This window comes from Gavialis gangeticus, unplaced genomic scaffold, assembly GCF_001723915.1.
Source record: "Gavialis gangeticus isolate Ggan-Ray unplaced genomic scaffold, GavGan_comp1, whole genome shotgun sequence".
Lineage (NCBI taxonomy): Eukaryota > Metazoa > Chordata > Crocodylia > Gavialidae > Gavialis > Gavialis gangeticus.
In genome coordinates, this window is record NW_017729024.1 from 63,315,979 (window position 1) to 63,327,221 (window position 11,243).

General features: G+C 43.2%; 1 protein-coding gene across 4 annotated transcripts in view; it reads left to right on the top strand.

Annotated features, from left to right (window-relative positions):
* The first annotated feature begins 3,151 nt into the window (after positions 1-3,151).
* Positions 3,152-11,243, top strand: part of PCGF3 (polycomb group ring finger 3) — a 73,676-nt gene continuing 65,584 nt past the window's right edge. For 2 of the 4 annotated variants that reach the window (XM_019517197.1, XM_019517198.1), the window contains exon 1: positions 3,156-3,200. In XM_019517197.1, the coding sequence (XP_019372742.1) occupies positions 3,198-3,200 (3 nt within the window). In that variant the 5' untranslated portion in view covers positions 3,156-3,197. Of the gene's footprint in view, positions 3,201-9,005; positions 9,232-10,006; positions 10,050-11,243 lie in introns of all 4 variants that reach the window. The other 2 variants (XM_019517196.1, XM_019517195.1) reach the window with 2 other exon arrangements.

An 11,243-nucleotide genomic window follows, 5' to 3' on the forward strand; every position in this document is an offset into this window, starting at 1 on the left:
TTTTTTTTTTTTTTTTTTTTTTTTGAGGCCAGTAGCAGCCTTTTCATGGTTGATTCCTCTTCTTTGTTTGTTTCAGTTGAGCAGATGACAGTTATTTAAAAAGTAGACAGTTACAATTGGTATGCAAGTAACTCAAGTACACTTAAATTATAGAGCATACAGTACAGTTGAAAGATACTTTGCGTGTAACTACATGTGTCTGTTCTAAGCCAGGGCTGTCCAACTAGTATGCCTTTGGGGTCTGCACCAGGTGAGCTGCAGGCTACTGGGATGCATGCCATCCAGCTGTGCCCCTACTGCTGCTTCACACAAGCATCCCTCATGCTGCTTAAGTAGGTGCCCCCCTGCTGCTGCTCTACTTAAGTGTGATCTCCCCTCTCCCCCATGACTTCCATTTTCTCTTGTGCTTGGCTTAGACTGTAGGGCAGAAGTGGACAAAATAGGTGGCTGTCCCTGCTGTGCTTCTCATGGGACCAAGTCCTACCCGCTGCCACCTGGGGGAGTATGTGCTGCGGTCCCGGCATCCCTGCTGGAGGGCTGCAGCTCTGGCCAGTGGGCACAGCTTCCAGGTAGGGCTGCTGCTGCCACTGGTGCAGCCAGCCAGGGAACTGCTGAGCTCCCCTCACCTACAATCCACTCCTCCAGTCTCTGCTGCAGCACTACAGGCAGCAGGTAGGGAGGGGAAGCTGCAGTGTTGAGGGGAGCAGGGTGGGGGCAGGTTCTGCCTGCAACTCACTTTGGTCCTGCTCCAGCATGGCTGGGTGGGGGAGTCCGTGGATGGAGGGGGACAGGAAGAAGCTCGGCTGCACATAAAACCCTGCTGGGCAGGCGTGGGACAGGCAGGTGAGGTAGGAACAGCAGCAGTTCTTCTGGAGTAAAGAGGAAGGACTAAGGGTGGCAAAGGTCAGGGGATTAGGGGTAGGACTTCTGGTCCCAGGATGGGGACCAGGGGCCAGAGCACCTGTCAAAGGGCTGGGCTGCCCTTGTGGCCCTTGACAGTTCACCAAAGCTCGTTAGGCAGCCCTCCAGTTGACATAATTGCCCACCCCTCTAGGGATGTGCAAAGCTTTGGTAGCTGATTTGATTTGGAGGAGATTCGGCCCAATCCAGGGACTGAATCTCTGAATCTGAATTAAATCGGGAGACTGGGTAAAAGCTCTGAACAGATTCAGAAAAAGATTTGGCTGATGTGGAGATTTGATCATAGATTAAATAGGCAAGTGGCAGCTGCCTCCACCTGGTAAGTCTGGGGTTGGAGGAGCGAAAGGGTGTGGGGGAGCGAGGGATTGGGGCTGGGACAAGCTGCCCAGCCAGGGTGGGGCGGGGGCATGTTACTCAGAGGGGAACTGGGGGTGCGTGTGATGTGGGCAAGGTAGTGCTGGGAGTGGGGGCTCTGCCTGCTGCTGCTTGCCCAGCCAGGGCAGGATACAGGCATGGCTTGCTCCAGGTGGAAGGGGGCAAGCAGTAGCAGGGCATAGCTCCTGCTCGCAGCGCTGCTGTGCCACATTTCCCCCCCCCCCCCGTGCCAGCTGGGCAGGCGGCAGCAGGTCATAGCCCTGGCAGCTCCCCACAGTGGGGCAGAGGCAGGCACAGCTGGGGTAGCCATGGGACAATCCCCCATGGCTGCCCCATGGTGTGGGTGCAGTGCAGCTTGGCAGGGCATGCTGTCTGAGAGCTGGGGCATCTCCAATAGTCAGCCAGAGCCTGGCAGCACGCGGCACCCTGCTGAGCTGCTCTGTACCCACACCATGGGGCAGCTGCCATGTGGGTACCAAGTGTTGGGTGGATCCCCAGTGCCCCATGCTGCATGGGAGAGGCTCTGCCACAAGCACCTAGAGACACCAAATCGCTGCTCCTACAGCCAGTGAGTGCAGGGTTTTTTTTTTAAGTGCTGGGACTAGGCGGGGGATGGGGCTGGGCAGGGTAGGCATTGGGGCTTCTCCCATGGCTCCCCTGACACCCTGTGGAGAGGCAGGCACAGCTGCAGGAGCCATGGGAGAACCTGCCGCCGCCCGGCTGTCTGCCTCTTCCCAGCCCATCCAAATCGGAGCCGAATCTTCTGACACCGATTCGGCCAAATCAATTCAGGACAGCGATCTGAATCTCTGAATTGAATTGCTGTCCTCCCAATCATCCAAATCCGAGTCGAATGCTTATCTATTTGCACAGGCCTACACCCCTGCTCTTGGAGAAGGACAGGAAGCATTAGTTGGGGGAGGAAGGGGGAGCCCAGAGACTCCAAAGGAATTGACAGCTGAGCGAGAGCCCTGGGGGCTGCAGCTTAAATCCTTGTAAGCCTCATGTGGCCCAAGTGCACCAGTTGAACAGCTTTGATTTAAGCAATAGAGGAAAATTGGGACTAGCATTTTGTTCTGCAGTTAAATGAATTATATGTATATCAGGTAAGTGTGTAAGTAGACTATACCTGAATGACTGCTTTTGTGGAGCTGGTGCTTAGGAGAAAAGGAGAAGAGTTGTCAAAAGTAGTATCACAGCTTGAAACTGAAAAAAGAAAAAAGGCTAGTAAAACGAAGCCTGCATAGCATATCTAGCATATTCACAAAGAATTCTATTTTTGCATAAAATCCTAATGTAAAAAGTGATCATATCTGTGTTGCTAATAATAGCTGTCTTACTAAAATAGAAGTTTAAATATCAACATCACTTTTAACTACTTTAACTATCTTATCAAATAACAAATATAACATTTAAAGATGCATAGAGTCTCCCAAAATATAAAGACAGATATTCATCTTCCATGTTCCTTTAACCCAAGTTGGTGTCTGCAGAAGTCTTATGTTCTTTTCTTATTTTAGTCTGTGACAGTTCCTTTATGTTTCTTGACCTTGGCATAATAATTCACTCTTTTTCCTCAGAACTCTGCAAAATACAAATCTTGCTATTTTCTGTTCATCTCTGCTTTTTATATTTTTAATTTATTTCATACTAATTTTTAAGTGTTAACTCAGACTTCAGTATTCAAAAATGCTTCTCAAAATGTTTTGTTTGGAGGCTGGAGAAGATTCTTTTTTAACGGATTTCCACCAAACTTCTAAGTAAGCGTCTCTCTCTCTCTCTTTCAGTCTCCCCTGTGAAACAGGCTTTGGTTTGGATAGGGATGATCCTGCCTCAGACAGGGGATTGTTGGAGTAGATGACCTATGGAGGGCCCTTCCAGCCCTACTTCTGTCTGATTCTATGGTAAGACTTTCATTACTAAAACTTCCCAAACTTCTTGAAACCTGTCAGCGAGTTAAAAGGGTATCACTTCGTTCCGGCTTTTGCAGTTGTAATTCTTGTAGCCACAAGACAATGATTAGGACCCCTCTGCACATGAGAGGTATTGCACAATTATCTGGCTAATTGCACAGTTACCTTTTAAGACCTGCTATATATGCAACATACTTATCACACCATAAAAAGCTCTAGCCAGCTTCAAAGATAAACATCCAAAAAGTGTACTAACTTTATAGCTGGTTGCTATTGAGCTTTAATGTGCACATGTAGCACATTTTCCCCTGCAGCTAGGAGCCCTGTCAGCTGACTGGGCTTCCAGCCACAGTGGGGCACAGTGTCCAGTGTGAAACCACTGGGCCACAGGGATTGCGGCTTTTGTGATCCCTCAGCTCCAGGGTGTGTGGGGTGCCCCCACAGCTGGGAGCCCCTCAACTGAGGTGGTGTCCAGCTGCAGGAGCTTGCTGCTTGCCAGTGCCAGGAGAGTGCAGATTGCACATTCAATCCCATCACGTCTTTACCTGCATGTGAGAGGGGGCCTAAGTGTTTCAGTTGCAGAAACTGGAAAAATGGGATTTTGATGTTGCCTGCAGTATGTTGCAGGTTCTAAATATGTTTTCTTTGAATAACTGTCTAAAAAGATATTGGTATGTTCTGACACATTAAAGCTTCCTAATATATTATTACAATTAAATTCTGCATTATTATGTGTAGGTGCTAAAAGTGATAGATACGTGCTTAGCTTCTTACATGTGTTATCTCAGATTTTCATTTTTGTTTTCATACAGGGGTGATTTATATGTAGAATTGGTCTAGAAGATTTCTTTTCCATGGTAATATATTAAGTTTGACTGGACAGTATATTTTTCTCTTTTTACCCAGTGCCTACTGTGAATTGGTGTTATCTAGTACACCAGTGATTACAAAGCTCTTGATAGATTGCGCACGACCAATTTACAACGTTATAACCTTAAGTACCACCAGCAAAGTTGTTGTATAAAGTAATAATAAATCTGTTAACACATACCATTGACAGGTTGTCTGTGTACCAGTAGTGATGTCCATACCACAGATTGGGAACCATTGCAGTACACCACATTTCTAGATGGATTGGCTTAACAGTAACCTTCAATGTTTGGAGTAGTTGATCCTCTCTTGCTGAAGTCTTGCAGTATGGAATTTTTTTATCCAGTTTCTTATTTCCTCAAAGAAATTTATCATAGTCTGCCAGTCACCTAAAATATTTGTTGGCACTATAATAAGTATAGCTTGGAATAGAAAATTAAAATGAATATTCCAGCTCAGATTAAGTGCTGTGATTCTGTCTACTCACGAGGTTAGTTACCAAATCATTTAAACCAGTTTTCAATATCTATTTTGATTCTTTCAGTGAAAGGAATATAACTACAGATGTAGAAGTCCTGCCATTTTTATTCACATTGACCCAAAAGTATTTTAATGAAGTAGTTACTTGTTATTTTTTATAATTATCTTTTTATCCTTTTTTAATATATGCTAATAGTTTATCATGTTTGTTTCTCTTTTCATAATATAGCTGTTTTGTATAGCAAAGTGTTCTTCCAGCTGTTTCAGTTGGTAACAAATCTAACTTGTTTTGGTTTCTATTAATTTTTTACATGCTTTCTGTGATTTTTTTTTTTTTGTTATTGGTCTGTTTTTTATTTTATTTTTTTAAATATCTTTACCACAATGCTTAAATTTTGCATTTCCTGTCTTCTAATCTTTCTCAAGTGAGACTACTTATTAGGTTGTCTCTCGTTACCTCAAACATCCCATAAAATATTATTTTTTTAAATTTTAGTTTGTATTACAGTGAAATGTAGCTCAATTTTCTCTTTCATTGGCCAGGAAAGATTCTGAACTTATAGAAGTGGGATATTCGCTTGCCAAATTTCATTCTGCATGTAGTCTCCCAACCTCTAATACATAACTGTACTGTTCCATTGCCAGACTAGACACTTCCACCTTCTTTTGCTGATTTAATGTTGTCAGATAATGATTTGGAAGTCAGGATTATATCTATTTTTATGTGCATGCCTGTATATAGTTAATGTGGTGTTGAATAAACAGATAAATCTTTCTTTTGGATTTGAATTTCTCCAGGAGTCATAAAATTCATGATTTTTTTTCTACTAATAATCATAGTGCTGTGTCTTATTTTCTATAGTTTGTTATACTTCTATCAGACCTGACTGCTTTTGAGTCCATAACCCAGTTAATCTCCTCCCAAAAGAACATTTCTCTCTCTTTTTCTAAAGTTTGACATAGCTTGGTGAAGAATGACCTCTAGTCCTAATTCGGTATGGTGTCTCATTGAGTGCCTTCCAGTGGGTGTTTGTTTGTGCCAGTGCGGCTTTGTTTGGTCTCTGAGAGTATCCTTTAGCCAGCCCTGCCATGGCTTCTAGAACAAGGCAGGAACCTGAGCTCCTTCCCATGCTGAAACCCCAGCTCTTCATCCCTTGCTATCCCTGATTCTCTGTGGCCCTGACTCAAGGAGCTAGCATCCAGTTCTGATCCTGAGAGAGGAACTACACTCCATTAGGGCAACCCAATGGATCCTGCAGTTCCAAGTAGCACAGCAGACAGTCTTTTTGGTAAATGCATTTATTGGGGCAAAGGCCAGCCAGCCAGAGACTCTGTTTGTCTTCAAAGGGATTAAGTAGTCCCTCTATCCTCAATCCAGCCCACACAGCTTTGAGAACCCCCCAGAATACTCAGTGATTCCCTTTCCAGTCTCTCCAGCTTCCTACAGTTTCTCCACTTCTTTCAGTCCCTGGACTCTTTTGGCCAGGAGCTGTTAACCCCCTGTTTTCCAGCCTGCTCTACTGTTGTCATGGTCATCTCCCCTTCATACCTCAAACAACCAAAATGATCAGGGTCCTGGAATAGTTGCCATATCAGAAAAGACTAAAAAGGTTAAGGACTGTTTAGCTTGAAAATACAGCCAAGGAGGAATATGTTAAAGGTCTAGAAAATCGTGAAGAGTATGGACCAAGTGAACAGGAACCTGCCATTCACTTGCTCCTAGAATACTGGAATGGGGGGTACCTGCTGAAATTAGTAGGTGATAGGTTTAAATCTAACAAGTGGGAGTACTTTTTATGTAATGAGTCGTTAACTTGTGGAATCCATTGCCACAGGAGGTGGTGGAGGCAAATGGCATAACCAGTTTTAAAAAAGGGACTGGATAAATTCACGGGTGATAGCCATTAATAGATCTATTAAACAGAATGGTTGGAGGTGTTGCCTGTAGCATCTCTATACCAACCATGGTGGATGCCCAGGAGGGTATTGAATAGGTGGGGCATAGGTCACTCTAGAGATTTCTCCCTTTATAGCATCTATTTCTGCCACTGTCAGAGACAGGCCTATTTGTTACATTGAAGCTATTGTGGGCCCAGGCCCACCAAAAAAACAAACAAACCCTAAACCTTCCTTTAAAAATGGAGGTCACTAGGAATGTAACAGCTAATTGCTTGGGATAAAAAGAAAACAGGGAAGGGAATAAGGGCCATAGGTAAATAACAAAGTATCTAGAAGGGGACATGGAGCAGAGCACACTGGCCAGTGAACTGAGGGAGCCTGTGAAACTATCCAGAGATGTGAGCGGAGGAGTGACTGGAAGACAGCTCCACCCTTGCTCAGGTTCTCCCTGGCCAGAACTTTCTTCCTGGTCTGGTTAGGTGGAGAGCTTGGCCAGAGCCAGGAGGAGGTTGACCCAGAGGTCCCATGACTTGGTAGGGCCATGGATGGGACTACATAAAAGAAAAGGTGTGGGGAGTAGTGCAGCCAGAACCTCAGCAAGATGCTCTAGAGGAAGCAGAAAAGGGGCTACATCCCAGTTTAGATGGACCCAGTATAGCACGTATGTTCTAACTATATTCCTTTTTTTTAATGTGGGTTTCTTGGAGAAAGCCAAAGCCTGGTACATCATCTTTAATGCCTTGTAGCACCTTCCTCTGTTTATTACTCTTGTTAAGACCGTTAATATTCATAGTGTAAATTTTCAGTTTATTATGCTTTACAAAAATAGGTTTCTCTCTGAATTGGTGTCTGTGTATTTGTAGTAGGCTAACATTTTATTTTCTGTAACCTAGTTGCATTCCCCTCCTCACCCCCATCCCTCTTATGTTAGTCCCTTGCTCCGGTACTCTGTATTTCCCTTATGGCTTTATTTTTATTTCATGACTTAACATTTTCTAATAAAACTAAATATTTTCTTGATTAGTTTGTGCTTCCTCATTGCTGCATTTGAGTGGTTCTCAGTTAATTCACACGCAACGATTAAAATATACCAGCTGCCCTTTTTGAAAAGGGTGAAGTTTTCAAAGGGCTCCAAGCCTTCTTGTATCTATACTCCTTTGAGTTTTTTAAATCTGCTGAGTACTCTACTTGTCCTTCTTATGTAAATACGAGCTTAAAGGGATAGCTTCATCTGTGTGTTATTTTTGCTTCTCTGAGACAGGAAGTGAAAGTATTAAAACCTATCTTTGTTAGTGAAGAATGATATGTCTTGGAAAATCTGTGTGTTGTATTAGCTCAGTTCAACTGCAGAGAGCTCTAGATGTCACAACCTTTTATTTTGGCTCAAAGTAATGCATTCTTAGAATTGCATCTCTAGGCCTAGGAACAGAAGTTGTGCCTGCATTTGTCCTGGAAAAGAAATGTCCCAGGATAAATATGTACACACAACACCATTTCAATTGGGAATATTCATGAATGGCTGAATATTGGCTTTTCTACCATTAAATTAATGATGCAATCCCAGGACAACCACACAGATGGACTTGGCGATGCTCCAAGATTAAACTGTTAGTAATTCTTATCCCATTAACCTTTTATAGCATTTACCTTGAGACAGTGGACATTGGATGTCTGAATGACTGCACTTTGTCCTGGGATAATATGGTTTATTCCAAAATAAATACAATATCTGTTTACAGGTCTGTTGCTGGGGGAGCTCAAGCAGTGAGTGCTGCCCCCATCCCGCCCCCCTAAGCAGCGAGTGCAGGCCCCTGCATGTATGGGCACCGGCCCAGGCATGCAGCTCCCTGCTGTGAAGGACTGCCCCCTTCCCCTGCTGAAGGGCCAGGTGCCTTCCCTCCTCCTGCCCTGCCACACATGTGCACTTACACCCCAGTTCTCTGGACAGTACCCTGGACCTCCAACCCTGCTCCCCATACACTTACCTGTGTCCAGCAGCCAATGACCCAGCCTCACTATGCTGGCCACGTGCATCTGCATGTGCAAATGGATGTGTGCTCGTTGCTTCCAATTGTCCCAAGCAGCCCTTTGCAGGCTGGAACACTGCCAGCCTGCAAAGGGAAATACATGCTTTTGCGTGTTTTTTCTGGGACTTGCTCACGACCCTTGCGCACATTCTTGCAACCCACTGGTTGAGAAACACTGAACAAGATGACCTCCAGAGGTTCCTTCCAGCCCTACTTCTCTATGATTCTATGAAGAGTATACTCAGACCCTAGTGGACCTCCTAGCTCATCTCATAACCTGTTTATGTGTCTGTATTCCGAAGTGATGCTCTGCATCTCTGTCCTGATCCAGAACGTTGTAAGGAGAGAATCTTAGCTCCTTTTTGATACCAGAATTACCTTGTTCTTTAAAGGTTTGGTTTGTAAAGTGAAGTATTGTTAAAACACTTTGATCTACTTTTATAAATATATTTTATTTTTTTAATTGCAATAGAATGTTTTTTGTCAGCATTAATGTTGACTATTCTGGTTTTTTATTTAGCTGGAGGAATGGAGCCAGTTATCAAGTGATACCTGTTGTGAATCCCTTCTTCCAGCACAGATGCACATGACATCCTTCCCTTTTCCATAATGCTGTGGTGATGAATTCTTCTATGAATGCAGCCAGCAAAGGAGTTTCCACAGGGATTGCCAATAGGTTCTTCAATTGCATTGCATCCTGGCTGCTGTTGAGTGCAGTGGTGGTGTTTTCACTGCACATCATTGTGGTGTGTTGTTTTTTTTTTCTTTTAAATTCCTTAGACAGAAGGGTATTTATTTGATTCATAACAATGAGTATGGAGGAGGGAGGTCTTATTATTTGTCTTTATTATCTGAACATTGTTTGTTTGAAGCTAGCTTAATAAAAAAAAAAAGTGGTGTTCTTTTGTCAAACTCAAATGATTGCATATGACTTTATTCTCTTTTGTAATATGTAAGGAGTAAAAACATTCAACAGGTTTTTTTTTGTTTTAGGTTTTTTGTGGAAATGTATAACAGGGAGTTTGTTTTTCTTTTGGAAATAGGTTTGTACTAGTTTGGAAAACTATGGCAAATGTAATTTTCAAAATAAGCTTGACAGTTGATTAAATACGATTCCTTTGTGACCTCCATTCCAAAGTCTTTTGACTTTGTATGGGAATTGATTGGTTTGTTGAGTAAAGCATATAATGTGTGATCTAGTTGAGTTGTTTTTTCTTTTGTCATTCTTCTGTGTCAGTATATTAGAGAGCAATATTTGAGTTCTGAGCTGCTTCCCTTTTATATTGTGAGTATTGCCAAGCCATTTCATGCTACGGTACATTGTCTACAGAGTTTCTGGGGTTCCTTTTTTTTAAACCATGGCAGGCTTTTTCCCTTCATGAAAATGCATGTTTTATTGTTGTCTGTTAGATAAGTAAATATAGATAGTATTAGATCAGTTTGGGGGTCAGTTGTGTCTTTGGCTGGATCTCTGGCAGCTTTAGTGTTTTAACTTTCAGATTATTTTTCTGTCTTTTTCAGGTTTCTGGATATCAGCCTCTGAAAAGAAATGAAGTTGTAAGAGGTATGCTTCGTGTAGCCAAAACAGTTTTTGACAAACATGCTGTAGGGAAGAAGGCCATTCATTCCTTCAGCAGGTGTCCATTTGCCTGTCCTTTTACTCGAGTCCCAGAAAACGAGCGGGATGTGAATAAGAACGTCTACTGAACCAAAAAGCTCATGACTTCTAAGTAGTGTTTCTGTGGTCTACACTGAAAAATAGTGCTGTACTTAACACTAATTGGAAAACTTCTGTTCAGAGAGGCATCTACAGCAGACTTACTGTTACCTTGACAATATTCTGTTTACTGCAAGAGGTCTCAAACAAACTTCCTAACTTTCTGTTTGGCATTAATGCTGAGAGAGAGCAACATCATGGGAAGCCCATGGTGACAGTAAATACTACCTAACCCACCACTCCTTCCATGAAGGGTTTTCTTTCTATAGAATGGATATAGCATAGTATGCTTCAAGTACCCTTGGTAGTTGCTCAACTGGAATATTTTGGGTTGTTGACACACAAGCAGTTGGGATAGTCTTAAAGATCTGGCTGTTATGGAATATCATCATCAGTGTTGTCTCCAACTCTTGGTTATTGGCAAAGTTTTTATATCAAAGCAGTAACTGGCTTTGGGAACTGGCATCACTGGCTGGATAATCTATTATGAAAGTCTTCCAGTACTCGCATTACTACCCCCATCACTGGAGGTGTGTTAAGAAGATATTGGATTGCACTGGTCAGGGATGATTTAGGAATAGTACATCTGTGCTCTGCTCTGGATATTTCCTATGGTTTTGGGCTTTGCATTCTAGGAATTCTGGGAATTTTTTCCCCCTTTTGCTACTATGTGTACTGCAGGGGAGGGGAGGTTTGCTGCCTTGGAAATATTGGGGGTTGGCTGCAGCCAGGGCTGAGGATTTTGAGTGAGGTGTGCCAGTACTTCTGTTGGAACTTGCAACCAAAGGTTCCTGGCTTAGAGGGTCTTACCTCTCTGTTTAAGATTGGACAGATTGCCATATTTGGGGTCAGGAAGGAATTTACTGGGGGTGCACCAATAAAGATTTTTTTTTTTGGCCGATACCAATGGCTGGTTGTTAACCAGCCATATTGAATGATACCTATCCACTTGTCCATATGCAACCCAGTGGCTTGGAGAGCAGCATCCAGCTAGTATTGGGTCAGATCAAGGCCCCCATGGTGAGGGGGGAGTGTGGCTGA